This window comes from Stegodyphus dumicola, chromosome X1 (assembly GCF_044657685.1).
Source record: "Stegodyphus dumicola isolate Sdum_Otavi_A_Nest chromosome X1, ASM4465768v1".
Classification (NCBI taxonomy): domain Eukaryota; kingdom Metazoa; phylum Arthropoda; class Arachnida; order Araneae; family Eresidae; genus Stegodyphus; species Stegodyphus dumicola.
In genome coordinates this window covers 118,986,655-119,007,387 of record NC_140780.1, presented here as the reverse complement: position 1 = coordinate 119,007,387, position 20,733 = coordinate 118,986,655, and the positions used below count along the sequence as shown (strand labels likewise).

The following is a 20,733-nucleotide window of genomic DNA, read 5'->3' as shown; positions in this document are numbered from 1 at the left end:
AAGGTTCTTCTTGATAATACGCATTTTTCTCTGTTTTTCTTCCTAGGTATTTCTCGAAGGTCTTAGAAGTCTTTCTTCTTGAATAATATAAATCACTTTCACATCGCTGAAAGCGTCAAACATCGCTTCTTTATTGAAATGGCTAGAACATTTCATATTCCTTTATAGTTATATAAGGTTAGCCTGATCTGTAGTTGCACTTTTTGTTTTGCTGTTAGTTTGGAATAATGGCGTGTTGCTTCATTTTTAATGCGTCAATTTACATTACATAACATCTCATATATATTGTCAAAGTATATAGACGTCTAATAAATAAAACATATTTTAATTTCTCCCTTTCTATTTTTCTATATCCTTTTTTAAGTTCTGTAGATTTTTATAAAAAATGTTAAAATAGATAAACATTTGTTTTTTGTCTAGGAAACCCAAATTCAAGACATTCATTTCTTAGTTGTTAGGTAATCCGAGCATAAGATATCGAAGGCCATAAAACACTCTTTTTTGTGGTAATTAACAAGATCTAATTAACTGTTTTTGTAAACTATGTCTTCGTTCTTATGAAGTAAATCGTAAAAGTTTAAATGACTTAGTTTACAACTTTATTTTTCCTGTCTGTCATTTAATTTATTACATCACGTAAAAATCGATAACCGTAAACATTTTACAACCCATTACTTAAGCCCATTAATTAGACAATGTTACAGATGTTAAGAATTAATGAATTATTGAAACTCAGACAGTGCTAATTACATTTAAATTAAAAACCGCTACTTTAATTCGCTTTTCTTCAAGCATTAGCATCCTTCTGCCAACCTACTAAAAAAAGTAAAACACTGAATATTACTTAATTATTTCAATCTGAGAGCTTCTTTTTCGAGTTCAGAAAGTGGAGCTTAAACTTTGTTACTTGAACATACCTATTTCTAGAAGAAAATAAAGAAGGATTTCTCATGTCTATGTTTCAAATAGCGTAGTATTATCTGCAAATGATTTCTATGTAAATATTTATAGATAATCTTTCAAAAAAACTGTCTCAATTAAATTTTTATTATATTTTACTGAAGAGAAAAAATGAAAGATGTAAAATAAATGGTAAGGATAAAAGTGAATGATAAGGGAGGTTTTTAAACAACATGTTCAACATGAGGAGTGTTTCAAAATCTCTTCTTCGGACTGCGTGTTGCCCGGTTGACGACTAGTTGTATGAAAAGAAGAGAAAATTCTACATTACGCTCTCATAGTCACAGGTGCAGATGTCTCTGTTTCAGCTAATTAATGGGGTATAGAGAAACAGAAAAGGGATCAGAGGTAATGGATGATGGCAGAGAAATAAAGGTTATAAATTATTTCTCCTTCCTTTAGACGTTCCTTCGTGGTAAAACTGTAGCACGTCCGAAGCATGATCGGGAGGTTCGGAGCTCGAATCCCAGAGACGGCATTGCATATTTTTCACGTTCCTGCGTCGATATAACGAAATACTTCTACAAGGTAGATCTCTACAAATGTTAAGTTATTGCTTTTTGCATTCAAAGTGACCTCATCACTGAATCGATGTATATTAGGCATAACGACATTCGAGCAAATCAAGGTATTAAAAAATACACATGACTCTTCCTACATCCAAAGCATAAGGAACCTTTACTTTATTTAAACTGAAAAATAATTCTACAATGTTCATTTAAGAACGTTAGGTATAAAAATAAAATATTTAAGAAGGAAAAGGTAAATAATTAAAAAAACTTAAATCCTCAGTCATAAAATATCATAGAAGTTGTTAACGAAAACTAACCATTTATCAAAAGGTACTGAGAAAGAATATGTAAAAGAATTTACAAATAAGAATTGCTAAACTTACGACTAAGTGTATGCAAAAAAAAAATAATATCAATAAGAAAAAATATTATTGCAATTTAAATTAACTCAAGAAATGTTAGAAAGAAATATAAGAAAATTCAACTTAATACCAATCACGTGTCGAGACATTAGGTAATTTTGGAAGCAGGCAAAATGAAAAAAGAGCAATCGCCTTTGCTGGGAATCAAACCACGGACCTTTGGAATACCGGTCCAGCGTGCAGAACCCTACACCATGAACGCACGCTAGGAAGGCGGGAGAAATACCTTATAGGTTGAGAAACAAGAACTCTTTTTAGTTTAATAGACTGATACGAGAAAATGTTAAAGAAAATCTTAAGAACTAAGTAACTTGTGTGTCTTGATATAAATTTCAAGCTGAATTTTCTAATTTATTGTGCTGAAAATATTTCATTTAATGCAGTATGTTTTGCGTTTTTCATTGTAAATGTTAAAAAGCTCTTAGACATAATTAAAAGTGCATAGTTATAAGAATTAAATTTTTATTGTTTGAATAAGATGTTTATATGCAAGTTAGCAGAATAGAAAAATTTTAATTAAAAATAAAAAGCTAGCTGTGGGCATGGAGTTAGACTCTCCGACCAACACTCAACTTTAAAGCACATTCTTGTCAAGTACAGTTTTGAAAGTCAGCTGTGCTTGGAGTACAGTGAGCCTGAATTCTAACATGTAGGCTGGGGGTTAGATGGTAAATTTGTGCTACTAATACATAAGATATAATCTCGATCTTTACAGTATAGTATTTTTATTGGAGAGCAGAAACATATTTTATTGATAGACTACGTGAGTTGAATGGCAGTTCAGATAAATGTAAATGAAATACTCAAAAAGAGATAATGTAAATTGAAGTAATGATCCATGTTTTCAATTTTTTGCTAAAGTCTTTTTCCTTCCAGCTACCTGTAAGGAGCTCAGCTGTTGAAATATTGTTATTGGAAGAGCGTCCAACCAATGTAGATATGAAATTAATTATTTTAGCTTAAAATCCCATGCTATTTTAAGGAGCTGGCTCTGAAGTCTTACCTATTTAAAACGCAAGTTTTTAATGAGGCTTTTAAGGAGCTTCTTTGTGTATACTTAAATTCTGGCAGGGAAAGTTATAGAGTTTACGTTTAAGTTTCTAAATAGTTATTCTATGTTAAATTACTGTCCTATCGCTATCGTTTCCTTTTCCTAACAGAATGTAAATTTCCAGCTCGCATGAAATTCAAATGAAGTAGAAAGAAGAAACTATTTAAAGAAAGAGTTCAGAGGGTAGAATCAGAGCATGCTCTCTCTGTTTGAAGACCACGTTGCTAATCTGTTTCGCTTTTGAATACTATACTGCGGTGTTGAGTTATTCTCGCCATTAGGCTATATTACGCTGACATCACGTCACAGCCGGCTAGCGCGATATTCGCATCCTGTAAAGATCTAATGAAAACAGTGTAGTTTATAAATGGCAGTCAAACGCAATAGCAAAAAGATGTGGATGCTCTGTCCCTCCGTAATCCACTTGTCACTGAGTCTTTTGTAATAAGCTCAGCGTTTGTTCATGATGAAGTTAAACATCCAGATCTTCTTTTTATGAATTCATGCAATGTATTGAGGACGTTATCAAACCTATCCGCAGTATTCTGTACGTTTTAAAATGCGGCAACCAATCTCGGTAGTGCTATGTTTTTCCTGTTAATGAATTTCGATCACTAATTGTTAACATTTAGTACTCATGTAATCCTTGCTTATTACCTTTGTAGTCTGTATCGTAATTAAGTCTTTTCATGATCCACCAAATGCATGGCAAATGATATGAATGCATTGGGCTATTTTGAGTAGAAACAGCTGAAAGCCAACTTTAATGCATAATCAGTTGCTTCACGAGATAAACACAGTATGTGGTTATCTTCAATCGCAGAATTCACTCTTATTGTTTGCCGGTTTATGCTGGGGGAAGAAATGCCTTAGAGTTTATTACACTTAGTATTTCTTCCGCCTTCGTAGTGTGGTGGTCTGTACGCTGGGTGCGTATTCCAGAGGTCCGCGGTTCGATTCCCTTCGAAGGCGTTGATCATTTCTCATAGCTCCTGCTTCGAAATAACCTTATGTCCCTACAGTGGCCTCCGACCTAAAAGGCTGGTGGATGATGATTCTCCACACCCAGGATTTGGCGTTTGGGTCCCCTAAAACCCCAGTCGACCTTTAAAAGGGAGAGTATATAAGGTATTTCTCCCTCCTTCTTAGCATACCTTCGTAGTGTCTGCACTCTGGGCGAGTATTCTGGGCACTCTGGGCGAGTCCGTGGGTCGATTCCCGGAAAAGGTGTTGCTCATTTTTCATCTTTCCTGTACCGAAATAACTTAATGTCTCTACAAGCTGGCTGGTGTTTATTCGTTTCACATGTGTAATACGGCGAAAATTTCTGTATATGCATGAGTGGCAAAATACTGCTTATCTATAAATATATGTACGATAAAACTATGCAAATCAAAATTGTAACTTAAATTAACAATATCCTTATAATTCTCCATTTTAATCTGTGTACATCCCCTCTCCGTTCTAAATTGTTTATGATAATTTTACTGGACTGCGTCTTTCAAAATTAATGTGTTTCCTTCTTGCTTATGTAATCCTGATATGTGACAGCTCTTAATCAATCAGATTTTTTTTTTTTAAAAATCGATATTTTTCTGGATGCTCATTTATTTATTTATTTTCTCTCACTTCGCTTGCTGCAGCCAATATATATCGCCTGCCTCTGCTGCCTATCCCCCATTGTAGGAAATGTAAGCTGCACAAAATTTTGGGGTGCATATCGTACCCGTAATGAGGATACATGAACCTGTTAATACTTATCAAGTCTTGAGTTATTGCGAAATAAAACTATGTTGAATCTAAGTCTGAATTTTTTCCTTATCAGGTATGCTTTCTTATGTATTTAAGCAAATATTTTGTAATTCTCAAGTTATCTACAGAAATTATATATATATATATCAAATATAATCTCATGAAATAATATATAACTGCAACAAAGTAAGCGATGATATATATTCACCTATTATGCTGCCGGGGTGGTATAGTGGTTAAGGGAATCGACTGCGATACCGCAGGGCCTGGGTTCGAATCTCGGAAAGGCATAATTGTAACTGTCCGTCCCTTCATAGAAGGCAACGGTGACCATTTATTAGGTGCCTCTACAGTAAAATGGCCACCACTCTAAAGTAAAATGGCTAATATCGAATAGACAAGTGCCCGCCATTGGATTAAATATGTATATATATTCGCCTAATGTTATTTAATAGCTAGGAGAATCGAAAATGCGGTAGGTCATAATATTTTTGTGAATTCTGCGCAGGTTGGCAGTCTGTACAAAATTATGATTCGTTATAAATCCCTCGTAGAATTATCATACATAATTTAAATCTCTATAAATATAACATTCATATTAAAGCCATTCTAAATTATTAGATAGGGGCTATTTTGTAGAAGTACCCAATAATAGCTTCCAAAGAGTATAGTCTTTCCATTTTTGGAAACTGCCTTGTTATAACACATAAAAACTGCTTTTGAGTGAAGAAATAAATAATGGAGAGAGATATATAATATAATAAAAGAAAAATATATGCAGAGGGGAAAAATTCAAAGATTGCGAAACGCTATGTAAATAAAGGCAGTATCGATTATCTGTGACGGATTTGTAAAGAGGAATAAATCCTAAATTATTAAACAATAAAAAAGGAAAAAAATATTAATTTGGAAACTGGTATAATATTAATACGCCTTCGAAGTGAAATCGAAAGTTAAATCCCATTTGGGAAACAGTATTGTAATAAGGCAGCGTTCGAGATTCTGCTCCCTTCCTTTGGGATTGCCGTGATACGCGATTTTTCTCTGCAACATGAATTTCTCTAGTTTTATTTTTAGTTTGCTGTTCAAACTACTGAAAATGTCTCTGGAGACGAGAAGTATAATTTTTCCGAAATGTATGAACAAATATACGTAACTGAGAAAATCATGTTTCTAAAACTGATGAGAATATTAAATTTCTTACACAGAAACATAGGTATCATGGAAATTTAAGGATAGCTAATAATTATCGATACAATTTGTTCAGATACAAAACTTCGGATATTATTGGCAACAAAATATTGCATAGGGTTGATCGAAAAGTCATGTCGTATTTTTCTAACAGATGTCGTTAGCGCATTTTTTGGAGTAGAAGCACCATGATCACCCACCTCACTGAAAGTCATTCTTTTGCAAAATTCCGTTCTGGCGATTTTGATGTGAATGATGTGCCTCGGACAGGAAGGCCATTGGAGGCTGAAGATGATGAAATAAAGGCAATAATTAAGTCTAACGCGCGATACACGACACGAGAGATTGCAGAGGCACTACGCATTGCGCAATCAACCGTTTATGATCATTTAAAGAAGTTCGGATTCGTAAGCAAGCTTGAAATTTGAGTTGCTCATGAGCTGAAGGAAATCCATTTGGGGAAGCATTTGAGCATCTGCCCTTTCCTTCTTAAAAGTGAAGAAAATGACTCTTTTTCTGAAGCGTATGGTCACTGGTGACAAGAAATGGATTGTGTACAATAACGTCTCATGCAAGCGGTCTTGGAAACAGTGCGATGAACCACCTCAATTCACGTTCAAAGCGAAAATTCACCAGAAAAAGGTCGTGCTGTTAGTGTGGTGGGATTTCAAAGGTATTGTGCATTTAAAGCTCCTACCAAGGAATCATACGATTAATTCAGCCGTACTGTCAGCAATTGGACAAATTGAACAATGCAATCAATCAAAAGTGGCCAGAACTTGTGAATCGTAAAGGCGTTGTGTTTTACCAAAACAACGCAAGACCACACACGAGTTTGGTTACCCGCCAAAAGCTGTTGGAGCTTGGTTGGGATGTGTTGCCCCATCCACCGTACTCGCCTAACCTAGCACCTTCAGATTACCATTTGTTTAGCTCTTTGCAGAATCCATTGAATCATAAAACATTCGATTCCGATGAGGCTATAAGTCGGCTTCTGATACAGTTGTTCGCTTCTAAAGAGAGGTCATTCTACCAGCGTGGAATTAGGAACTTTGTTGAACGATGGAAAATAGTCTTCGAACAAAATCGTCATTACGTTATTGACTGAATTCTTATTTTTATAGGAATAAATCACCTTTGAAAACATAGTAAAAATGCGACATGACTTTCCGATCAACCCGATGCATAGAACGGTAAGAAAACATTCATAAGCAAAGAATGACAGAAAATTCATTAAATATTTTTGTGTTTTTTATATATATACATCTATATATGTATATATATATATATACAGGGTGTCCATAATTAAACTTGAAATTTGCGAACAGTCAGTAGCAAAAATTATGCAACAGAATTGCATGAAAATTGGGTAATGGCAGAATGAAATGATGGGAATTTTATGGAGGAAAACAAAAAAACAATGAGTTTCAAAAACCACCACTAGATGGCATTGTGTAATGTAAACTATTAGCATATGCAAATGCCGTAACCTTAGTAATCCTGTGCGCGTACAGAAACCCTATAAAAATACAAGAGGAGAATCACAGTCATACACGTTTCTAAGTCAAGGAAGATGACGTTGACTCTCCAGGAACGTGCTTTATTGGTGAAACTGTTTTACCAAAACGGAGACTCTGCTGCCGAAGTTTTGCGAACGTGCCTTTGAAGCGGTTACGAAAAGGCCCACTCACTAGTCAGGAACTAACAAACATGATTAGGAAATGTGAAGCAACGGGAACATTGGGGATTCAGCCAGGAAGGGGACGAAAGTGTATTGCAGCACAGGTAGGAGATGCCGTTTCGGCCTTTGAAGCGGTTAAGAAAAGGTCCACTCACTAGTCAAGAACTAACAAACATGATTAGGAAATGTGAAGCAACGAGAACATTGGGGATTCAGCCAGGAAGGGGACGAAAAGTGTGTTGCAGCACAGGTAGGGGATGCTGTAGGGACGCAAGTGGAGGAAGACAGAAGACAAACCATCGGCAGCACTAGTATTCGGCGTACTGCAGCATCTGTTGACCAACCTCGTTCCACGGTTCCTAAGATTTTTCAAAAGGTCTTACTCTACTATTCCTATAAACTGTCGCTAGTGCAGCATCTCTTGCCAGCTGATCTGGATAGTCGACAAACTTTTGCGTTGCGGTTTTTTGCGTGAGTTGAGCTTCAGAATAAATGGCCATGGAACATTTTGTGGACCGACGAGGCCCGCTATCATGTGGAAGATGCGGTTAACGCGGACAATTGCCATATTTGGGCTGCTACAAACCCCCCGCAAAAATTCCTACAAATTCCATTACACTCTTCGCATGAACAGTTTGGTGAGGCTTTATAGCAACCTCCATTGTGGGTCCGTTTTTTTTTTTTTTTTTTTTTTTTTTTTTTCCGAAAAGCACAGCGCCGAAGGGCCTGTGACATGCGCCGTCGACAATGAAAGATACGCTTCATTATTACAGCAATCCATTATTCCGGCTCTTAATGCAAGGCGATGTGATTACAGCTACAGTGTTTATGCAGGATGATGCTCCTCCGCACATCGCCCATTGTGTGAAACAAGTGCTCCGTCGCCATTTCGGTGACGACAGAATCATCAGCCGGCAGTTCCCTACAGCTTGGCCTCCTAGATCCCCCAAATTGAATCCCGCCGAATTTTGGCTGTGGGGTTACCTCAAGGCCATGGTCTACCATGATCCCATCACATCTATATCCGACCTTAAAGAAAGCATAGAACGCGATGTGCCTAACATTCCCCAGTTCATGCTGCTTTCAACAATTTTCAACAGTTATATGTTCTCAATAAAGTATGTTACGCCACCTAGGGGTGGTTTTTGAAACTCATTTTTTCCCTCTATAACATTCCCATCATTTCATTCTGCCATTACCTAATTTTCTATAGGTTGCTCCAGATTTCAAGTTTAATTAATTATGGACACCCTGTGTGTATATATATATACAAAAAACTAGACTAAAACTCTAGTTAACTGACTATTCTATACTAGTGTTATATTATTTATATAAGAAGTTTTATTTGGGGATATTTCTCTCGGAAGATTTTAAATTCTAAAACTTCGCAAATACATGTGCTTTGAATAAGACTTGTGCTTGAATACATTCTTCTTCAGTGCAATAAATTCTTCTTGTTTCATAACATCTAGAACCAAATATGGCGTAATTCAGCGGTTCTATGAGCCGTGGTGGTATGTTTAAATTTTCAACGTTAAGATCTTTTAAATTTTACAAGCGGTTTGACAATGAATCTTCTGAGAAAGTCTTTCTTCTTCGTTTCTTTCTTTCTTTTTCTTTTTTTAAAATTCTTGCGTTTTACTCATATTGAAGTTTTTGCATAATATATATATATATATACTAAAATATTGCTGATTTTTGAAATATATTAAATAACTTTGTGTATTTTTTCTTTTGTTTATTTTATATAATGTCTCTCTTGTTAGAACATACAGCTTTATATCAACAAACTTGTAATTATCAATTTTAAAACATTAATATTTTTTGTAATCAATGGGATCTTCATTGTGCTGATCAACTGCCCGTACATATTCAACTGTTGACCCTTTTATCACGGCTATCCTCTTTTAAAACTTCATCGACCCCAGGAGGTCAGTAGCGATCCCTCAGGGAAACTCTCTAGACAAATTTACTGTATTTTGTATTTTGTATGGGCACAGCCCCGGCCCCCCCAGCCGATTTAAATCGGCCACATGGCCAAAATGGGACAGGCCCGGAAAATAATAAAATCCACAAAGTTAGTAATAACATGAAACCAAGACAAAACAACACAGAACCATTCATACAAAACATAAAAAGAACTTGTAAAATCTTGATCAGCCTTCGAATGAGCACAAAATTATTGAATAGGTCAGAAGATCTTAACTCTCAATTCCGATCTTTTCTTTATTGCCATTAATAATTTTCATTATTTCTTGAGCAAAATAGACAAATTTACTGTATCTCTGTGCGATATATCTGTACAGGTCATCCTTTTCTACGCAGCACAGTACATACACTGTTCTTCCCAGCTGTCGTTTTTAAAAGCGCTCCCTATCATGAAACTATTTTAGTATAAACAGTTCCACCATTTATCAGAACCAATTCTTTAGAACGAATTCTATTGTTCGATGGTACTGAATACTTTCTTGCTTTGTTTACAGAGGATGAAGCAATTTCTGTGGAGTATGCCTTAGTTTAGGATTCTTATGCAGTATTTTATAAAAATGTGAATTCTGATCAAGTTTTGCTTAAAACTATTTACGGTTAGAACTTCTTTTTCTAAAAAGCAACGAATCTGCCTATTATATATTCTTCAAATTAGAAAATCTGAGATTGCTTTCAGAGTTGGATTTTTTTCTTCTTCTTTGCATTAATAAACATTTTCACTTTCGGACTTGCGTCGAAACGTTTTCCTTCGTCTGTATTATCTTATCTTTATCTATTTTCAGATACAATTGTGTAAAAATATTTGGTAATTGTAAAATTATTATAATAAGTTAAAGAAATATCAAAACTGCTAAAAGTTTTGATAACACCCTGCTGCAGGTCCCGCGACCTCCATGGGAGTCGCGACCCACAGTTTAAGAAACGCTGCGCTACTAGATGAGATAGCTTTCCGCGACACCTGCTGGAAAACAATGGAGTTAGGGTCCCTATCTCGGAAACCATACGAGATAGAGAGAAAGTGTAAATTACAAAGTTGTAGAGCATCATCAATTTAGTACGAAAAGACATCTCGTGGACATGAATGTTAAGAACAGAACATTTTAAGCGTTCATTTTCTTGTTCGCGCTTTCCGAAACTGTGACGTCACGAAACGATCTTAAAAAGAAAAAAAAATTGTTATCACAAGCTACCTTTATTTTCGATGTTTTAAACTTCTCTCCGTCAGCTGAAATGCACATCTGGGCCCTTGTTAGAACTTCATGCTGCACATTTAAGCATAATGAGTGACACGTTTCCACAAGTATCTGTAATAAGTTGTGTAGGAGTCGCATACACCTGCTGTTTGAGGTATTCGCACAGGAAAAAGTCCATTGGAGTCAGGTCAAGTGAATGTGGAGGCAACTCTTCGAAACCACCGTACCCGATTATTCGTTCTCCGAATTCCTCCATCAGGTACTATGTCTTGCAAAAGTTCTAAATATTGTGCGACCGTTCACGTAGCCTGGTAAAATATTGAGCCGATTAGCCTGTTATTATAAATTCCACACCAAACATTGATCGAAAACCGTATTTGATGTCAAATGTCGGCTTGCTGTCAAATGTCGGCTTATAACATAACTGCACTGTACACTCACTACCAATATGTATATATAACCGCTGAAATGTCCCTACAGCGCATGAAGTACTGTGCACATAGTATAAGAGACATAGCTGCTTACTGCATACAGTACTCACTTACAGCGTATAGAGCAAACTACTGACTATAAACAGACTGCTACCTGCATTGTGTCTCTATAGTAGTTACAACTACTGAAATAGTCAAAATCGTAAAAAACAACCTTATATTTAGCGTAGGTATAATGAAACACTCAATCGATTTCGAGGGCAGCTAAAGGTCCCTCCTCATCAGGAGAAAGAAATACATAGAAAGAAGAAAATAGGAATCACAGAAACTCGTGGTGCTTATCAGCACTGCACGTGGTTATAACTAGATTTTTAATCAGAGTTGCACTGGCCGCCTACTTTTACTGAGCCAGGCTGTCTGATCAAGCATAAAGAAATCAGTAAAAGTAGGCGGCCAGTGCAACTCTGATTAAAAATCTAGTTATAACCACGTGCAGTGCTGATAAGCACCACGTGTTTCTGTGATTCCTATTTTCTTCTTTCTATGTATTTCTTTCTCCTGATGAGGAGGGACCTTTACCTGCCCTCGAAATCGATTGAGTGTTTCATTATACCTACGCTAAATATAAGGTTGTTTTTTACGATTTTGATTGTCACATTAGCGTGTTTCTCTTCTAGTCTACTGAAATAGTATTTACAACGACTGAAATATCTATAGAAGTATTTACTGGAATAACCACAGTTATTACAACAACTGCAAGTTATATATCAGTGTATAAAGTACTGTGCGCAGAGTAATTGGAACGCCCTTACAAATCGCGTACAGAACTTATCAACAGTGTACAGAGCTCAACACTGACTAATCACAGGCTATTACTTGCATGTCCATGCTTAACTGAACAGTGTAAAACAAATGTGTATCCGACTTTGCATTGTGTAACCATTCTGTAAGCATTGTGTATATAACAAGCATCATGTATCTATTACAATACTAATATGCATTGTGTATTCTACAACATAGTGTTTCTTCTACAGTCATTGCCAGTACTGTATTACATAAACGCATTATACAAACTATCTGCAATATACATGCACCTCATTCTGCACTGAATTTGTCAAATTCTGCACTGTATCTGCTGTATATGAAGCATATAATTACTATGCAACTATCTACATTGCGTGTGCATTACCTGCATAATATGCATTACCTGCAATACCTTACAACCTGCATTGTATTTGCAGTACCTGTGAAATCCTATAGCTTTGCATAGAATTATTTAGCTTGGCACCAACATACAACATAGCATGCATGATATTGTACTCTATAATTTTTGCTGTATGTAGTTGTATAGTGTTTTATTTTTGTTTTATTATGTTCATATAACTGTACGCAAACTAAATTCTAACAACTAATACTCTACAAGCACTGTGAATCTGGATTTGCACTGTGTATTTGTTCTGTGAGCAATGTGTATATAAAAAGTATTGTGTACCTATTTTAATCCAATAAGCACTCTGCATCTAATATAATATAAAATAAGCGCCGCGCATTCTTTAACATAGTGTCTCCACTACAGTTATTGCCTGCACATCATATCTGTATTACTCAAACTATCTGTATTATATCTGCACTGTATCTGACATATGCATAATGTATAATTCATCTACATCTATCAATATTGTATCTACATTACCTATATAATATCATAGCTTCGCATAGAAATATATAGCTTAGCAACATCACACAACATAGCATGCATGGTGCTGCGTACTATAATTGTGTGTATATAATAGTATATTTTTTTTAATCTGTTAATATAATTGTGTTTATATAATTGTTCACAATTGTGTTATATATGGTAGTATAGTGTTTTATTCTGTGTTTTGATACGTTCGTATAATTGTGTTTGCATAATTGTACACCATAACTGTGTTGTATATAGTAGTATAGTGTCTTATTTTGTTTGTACAATTGTGCGCAGTATAATTTCTAATATCTAATGCTTTACAAGCATAGTGGATCTGTTTTTACATTGTGTATCAATTCTGTAAACATTATGTATATAAAAAGCGCTGCATATCTATTCAAATTAAATAAGTATTGTGTACCTGATATAATGTATTGCATAATGTATACAGCGTAAAGTTTCATCTGCAATTACTACAATCTAATAACAAAATTTAATATTCTACAGTGTGTCTGCATGCTTTATGTATGTTTATATGCGCATTTTACATGTGATCTATATGTGTCTTTAGTGTAATGTATACTATATATTAGCTTAATTATGTTTCATTATAAATATGTGTTTTACTTGTATAAGTGTGTGCAAACTAGTATCTAATTTCTGTTATTCTATAATGTACTTACATGTTTTATATGTGTTACATATGTGCTTTTATATGTGTTTTACAAATGTTTTGTATGTATCTTTATATGTGCAAGTGTATGTGTATGTATATGCTGTAATTAGTGTTTAAGAAACCAAGATGTAACAAATCATTCGCCTATCGATCAAAACTAATGTATTCTTAAGACGGTTTGTATGGCCATGTACAATTACGTAAAATTCTTCAATAAACTCCCGAGGCGGCCTCATGAGGCTCCTGGGAGTTGCTGCCACTAGATAGGGGAGGACGCGGGACATATGCCTGTTTACCTCTGTTAAACATCAGGCATATCCGTCCTCCGTCACCTGTCACCTGTCAAATGTCGGCAGAACATGATGGATTTTCCCAGTGCCCAGTAATGGGTGTTCTGCCTATTGTATATTTCACTCCGCGAAAAGCATGCCTCATCCGTCCCCACTATACCTCCCAAGAATGTTGGCTGGACTTCTATCTGGTTCATAATGAAGCTGCAGCATGCGAAACGTCTCTCGATATCTCCGTCTAGTAATGCCTGATTAGATGTTAGTTGGTATGGATGAGCACCTAATTCATGTAGAATTTTCCAAAAGCGACTTTTTGAGAGGCCACAGTTTTCACTTATCTCTCTTGTGCTTCGTTTTGGATATGTGAAGCCATATGAGACATCTTCCGGTTGCACTTTCCGCTCTACTTTAGCTGGTCTGCCGAATCGAAGTCAGCTAGTCATGCAACCTATCTCCTTAAACATTTCACAACCTGTAGGAGTCTTTTGTATGAAGGATGCGGGACTGCAGGAAAACGTTGCCGATTGTGCCTTGCTCTCACATTCACCGTAAATCGAACCACATCACAACAATCAATTTTTTAAAAATCTCTCCATGACTATGATCTTCAACATACAACCACGAGGAGATATATCTTTTATAGATGTCTCAGGTGAACAGGTGTGACGTTTCATACACTATTTGCATAATGCACAAATTCGCACACCAAGCTGAAGTTGCGTTGAGTTGATGCGTTTTGAGACACGATTGTGCACGATCTGTATGTTGTCTACTCTGTTTGTAAAGACAATCAGCACAAAGATGCACCCCGCGAGATTAGAACCCCAGTCCTATCGACTTTTAATTACAAGCGACATCACTATTTTTCATACGAAAGATAATCTTTTCTCCTTTCGTTCAACTATCGTGACGTCACAGTTTCGAAAAACGCAAAGAAAGAAATGCGCATTTTCTGCGTTCTATTTTTAGCATTCATATCCAGTGTCTATTCGTACTAAATCAACGACGCTCTACTACTTTGTAATTCACTTTTTCTTCCTATCTCGTATCGTTTTCGAGATAGGGAGGCTAACTCTGCCGTTTTTCACCAGGTGGCGCTGTAAGTTATCTCATAAAGTAGCTCATAGCCACTTTATTATACCTAGACACCAATTTTATGACTATAGCTGCAGCCTTTCGGCAGTTAAACGGATGGTACCGGACTTGAATGGGCACCCTGTGTAGAGACTAATTCTTTCTTTCTGCAAGGAAGGCGTCTTATCACACCGGAAACGAGAAAAGTTTCAACTGCAAAAGAGAAAACCTCTCATTCATGTTCATATGAAGAAATATAAATCACGTCAAAACACATTCCCACACATGTCATGAGAAGTTTGCATATAATATATTTTTGTAAATGAATAGGCATGATATGATTGACGATGAATGTATACAGATATGAGGAATTTTAATCTCCCTGCAGCTTTTACAATCTTATTTTCAGTTTTATACATCGTGATCTCAAAGTCCATAAAGATTTTTTTAAAATCCACAAGAGTAAAAACTGATATAATGGAGTGCTGATTGCCTGAGTATATACTATTTAAATGAAAGTGGATATTTTGCATGTGGAGCGGATATTTAGGTTAAAATCAAACCGGTTATATATTACATATTAAGTTTCAAAGTGTTTGCAGAAATCTACAGTATAAAATGAGAATAGCAGTTGGACAAAAGAATATTCGTAAACACACGCGGCTGCATGAAAACATTCGTGGATTATCTTAGTAGATTGCTAACAAATACTAGCACAGAGTTGTGGCAGCAGCAATGATGACCTTCAATCTTGATAAGGCAGTGTGTCAAGAAGCATCGCTGTGTTAACTTCGGGAGTCATTACAGAGGTGTTTTTGTGATTATATGTGTGTGGTAGTCATTATATTACGGATGGAAAAGTGGAACAAGGCACCAACATGAAACTTTGAGTTACAGTGGAGGAATCGGCCACTAAAGCATTGACCATGCTTCGGCAAAGAGTTATACGCAATATTTGCACAGGTGCTTCAAAAGCCGAAGAACGTCTCTTGAAGATGACGAGTGATCTGAAAGAACTTCCAAGAATATCAAGCCCGAAATTGTAGAACGTATTCCGGAACTTTTGTATGGGGAACTTTAGAGGAGGTTCAACGACATTGCAAACATTGTTTTTGTGTCGTATGTCAACCTAACGTTCTGAATATCCTTCATGCACGTTAGATCGTACACGACTTCAGTGAACCATGTTATTGGGAACACCTCCTTCATGAGTTTGTAGCCAATTACAACTTATTATCGCTTATGCACATGCTCTCTACGCGCCAGATTTAGCTCTTGCCGATTTCTTCTTTTAACCCTTTCCCGCCGTTTTTTTTATAAAACATTTTACTTTTTGAGTTAAATAATAAAATGACAACACATATATGTAAGAGCAATGTCCTTTTATTTTTTTAGATTTTATATTTTCAAAAAATTCGCTTGGGACATAAATGTTCCTTTAGGTTCCCTTAGGTACGGCCATCAACTTCTGGTTCCATATTTTCTTGATCATTACCTAACCTTTCCGGGTTCTCTTGAAGAAAGTTACTTTCATCCATGTCGGATCCTAAAGTCATCTCTGTGGTGGAAGGAGCAAATTCATAAACAGTTTCTTGAAATGAATCTTCAGGGTCTTTAGACTCATCCCCAAAACGATCAGCAAGCTGTTGTTCTGTGTCGTCTAGCTTCCTCTTTATGAAAAGAAATATATAAGCATATTTAAATATATATGCAAATATGCATAGTTTTGAGCAGATTAACTAAACTGGAACACAAACAACAAAAGCCGACCGAGACGCATTTATCCTCAATGAGACTTAGTGAGAAACGTATATGTCCCATGTTGAAATTTTCAGCAAACAAAGGAGCAAAAATATAATAAATGGCTTTTTTAAAAGTAATTCGCACTTTTATCCACCGATTTGCAGTAAAAAAAAGCATAAAAAACAATAAACAGATTCTCAGGTATAGGCTAGAAGGATAGGAAGGAATTCTCAGGTATAGGGAAGCCATTAGTCAAAGTCCAGTACTCGAGTGGGACACAGACTCGCGCTTTTGTAATTGACGCTCTTCCTTCTCGATTTTTTTTTATTTTGCTGCGGAACATACATAAACAATTAGACGCGAACAGATTAATCGAAGATGAAGATCCAATTAAAAAATCGCCTTTCTTACTCCAAAACGCTGCTCGAAATGCAGAAGGTTATAGATTCGCCAATGAAAAATAACTTCAATGCCATACTCCAGCAATAATAGGAATATTGAGATACACGCATTGCTTAACAACATAACTATTTCTAAATAGATAATGCTCAGGCTTATGTAAAAAATGTACTTTTTTGTCAAGCGAACTAATTCAGGAACTTTTGATACACCTCTGTATAATTAATATGCAATAATTTTATGAATACAAACTATAATCTTATTTCAAAACGAAAAACAGTAATGGATCCCAAGATTTTCTCTATTATGACCTTAGAAACTCTTTATGAAAACTTCTTTTAAATTACTACAGTTTCCAATTATCTTCATTCCTAAATTAAAATTCTGTTGGGAGGCTAAAATCAAGCACACTAAGAATTTTAAGAAACATTCCTGTTATTGGTGATTAGTATAATTTTCTTACAGCATTAGTGTCCTTTCCTGTGAAAACAAATGGGCATTTTAAAAATAAAACTCCATACTGTGTGATCCTGGAAATTGTATAAATAGTTTCGGGGAAAATTTTCTTTTTTTCAGGTAAGTAAACACGCGCCGCCGTATTCGTGTCTCAAATAGGATCTTGAGAAATATCTTAAGCACATCAATAGCTTTTCATTGCAAAAACTTCTCCTTACTTTCCTTAGCATGAACAAATGATTTTGACAAAATATGGATTCAGTGTTTGAAATATAAATAGGTTCAAGAATACATAAATCCTTCTGTATATACTTCATTTACCCTGAATAGTATAACCAGGTTAATAGGAAGAAAAGGTAATATTTGTCATTGAACATCAAAGAACGGAAAAAAGGCTAGTACGGTAACAAAGCCAATATTGCTGCAGGTTTTGTCCATTGTATTCGCAGCGAAGTATCTGTTTGCTTATTAATTATATTTACCTAAGTTATTAAGAAATATTCTTCTATCATAGAACTGTTGATAAGCTAAACTCTCCTCAAAATCAATTGATGCTGCTTCGTAGCACATAATATCACTTTCAGAGAATATTTAATCTTTTCAATTTCAGAAAGAATTGAAATGTTATTTCTAATTTTTCAAGTCACAGACGTTTTATGGAGTTGTCTTGTTGTATGTACAGTTGGAGTTCGGAAAAGGATGCTAAAAAATAAATTAAGCAGTTTTAATCGACTAATTATGCTTCAAAGATTATTGAAATAAGCTCAAACATAACATCATAATTTTGTTTAACATAACTTTGCTAAATTCATGCAATAAAAATCTTACATTGTATAAAATTATTCAATTTTTTCCTTTGATACAGAAAGGTTTAACTGTGTTAAACTGGAACAATTTTATTTATAAAATAAAAATTTTGAATTTTTCTTTCTGCGTAATTTGAGAAAGAACTTTCTCGAGTTTTTGTTAACGAATTAAAATGTAATTTTTTCAGGGGAAATAATCCTTATAACATTATTATAGTTTCTCACGACAAAGGAAATTATTTACTTCATGTTTCATGTTGGAATTTTTAAGGATCTTTGCATTATTTTTGGATTATGATAGTGATTATTCCATTATGAGTTAGAAACGAACGTAACTTTTTCTAAATAAGAAGAAAAACATTTCTTAGTCATTTAATATTTTTTTCAGTAAAAATGTATTAGGCTTGTTCGAAAGAAACTTCATGCATTATTTCTCTCAGTGTACTTTTATGCCAAGATATAGAACCCCAGATTTTTTTCTAAAACGTGAAATGATAGCATCAAAAAATTACTGCTGTAGTTAGGCACTGGTCAACAACTATCAAGGAAAAGTACTATCATCGGATACTTCTAAAGGGAACAAATTATTAATCAACAAGATTTTTACATGCTAAAATAATAATTTATTGTGAAAAATAGACATATTACCGTAGAAAACGTATAACACGGAATAAAAAAAGTAAATTAACTCTGTTATTTTAGATATCAGATAGTCGATCAAGATTCGATTTTAGTTTTCGTTTTATAGTGCTATCAATTCCACCTGCAAAGAATGGATAGGAGGGAAACATAACACTTTTTCTCATAAGTTTAGAACATCTCAGGATGAAGACTGTCATAACAAATTCATAATTAGCAATTAATCAAAATTTTTAAAATAGTGATACCTCCTTCTCTGCCTTACGATGTATATACTTAACAGAATATTTTTAGCTAATATTTAATTAATATTTTCCTGTTTATTGTTGAGACTTATGTCACTTGTCTGATAGTAACATCAGAACAAGTCTACGAGTTATCGTGGTGAGAAATGCAGGCTTGTGCGCATTTTATAGGATGACAGTAAAACTTCGCACAATTCCGTCTCAGTTTTGAATGAAATTTCCTTAGTGGCAAGCCCAGTGCTCTTCCTTATGCTTTCCTTACCAATAAACCAATCGAAAGAACTTTCAGCTCGCTATATATTTTAAGTGCCCCCATGCAGTAAAGATATTATACAAAGATACAAACATCCAAGTGTTCCGCGGAGTTCAAACCCGGACCCAGTGATACGGCAGGCAGTAACGCTAACCCTATACCTATCAAGATTGCTTGTTTAACTATGGATGTTTATTGTTTCATATAGTACATGGGAAAGACTTTTATACGTATTAAGAAATTTATCTTAATTTTTGTGCAATTCAGAATCTTAATTTTGATACACCTGCTTGCTATTCAGTAATATAAGTTATGGAGAAACAGTTAATTATAATAATATGAATAATTATAAGTTCGAAACCTGCTATAAATTTTTAACTTAATTAATTTAGTAGTTTCACGCGGCTCGTACACAAAATTAAGCACATGAGATATTGCACTGCATATTCTTCACTTTAATTACATTAATTCTGATAATGCGAAAATTACTACAACATAGCGAGCCATTCCATATGGCTGTCACAAGAACAAAGTTCTATTTATCACTAGTTTTGTTCCCACAAGTATTAAAAGGAAACATTCGAAAACAATGAATCTTAACCTATGACATATGAATAAAATGCATCTTAACCTATGAACGATAAATCTTAACCTATGATCTTATACTTCCGGTTGGAGCAGATTGATGATTTTGCCATCAAATAAACAAACCAAACAATCTTAGATTTCATAACTTGCTTGAAATACTCACATGAACATCTTGGCCCCCGTTGAAATCCCCAACAATTGTTGATATTTGTAACTTCTTATTCTGTAATGAAAACATTGTTAATGAAACACAAAGTAAAACTAATACAAAATACAACAACATTAGCTGTCACAATTTTTAGTCTGTATTGGAAGAGGACACAGTTTCACGATTGGTTGTTTTATGACACCGTGACCAGTTTTAATGCTAACAACTCTGATTGTATGGTCTGAGCCTGGATGAACAGCAATTATTCTCCCTAACTTCCATTTAAGAGGTAGTAGATTGTCTTCTTTGATGAGAACTATATCGTTGATTTCTAAATCGTTTTGACTTTTTTGCCACTTTGGTCTTTGCTGAAGTTGAGATAGGTATTCCGACTCCATCTTTTCCAAAACTGTTGAGAGATGAACTGTCTCACATGTCATCTGTCAAGATGATTCAAGGAATTGTGACTTAGATTGCTCAGGTATGGCAGTTAAAGACGTTTCTACTAGGAAATGACCAGGCGTTAACGCAATTAAATAATTTGGGT

General features: G+C 35.0%; 1 protein-coding gene across 1 annotated transcript; it reads right to left on the bottom strand.

The window, feature by feature from the left end:
* Positions 1-16,323: 16,323 nt before the first annotated feature.
* LOC118203998 (uncharacterized) lies at positions 16,324-20,354 on the bottom strand. Its single transcript, XM_035376319.2, has 2 exons — positions 20,202-20,354; positions 16,324-16,579 (listed from the first exon to the last, which is right to left on the bottom strand). Exons 1-2 carry the CDS (start codon positions 20,319-20,321, stop codon positions 16,358-16,360), a joined length of 342 nt encoding a protein of 113 aa, XP_035232210.2. The 5' UTR covers positions 20,322-20,354; the 3' UTR covers positions 16,324-16,357.
* Between the last annotated feature and the right edge of the window lie 379 nt (positions 20,355-20,733).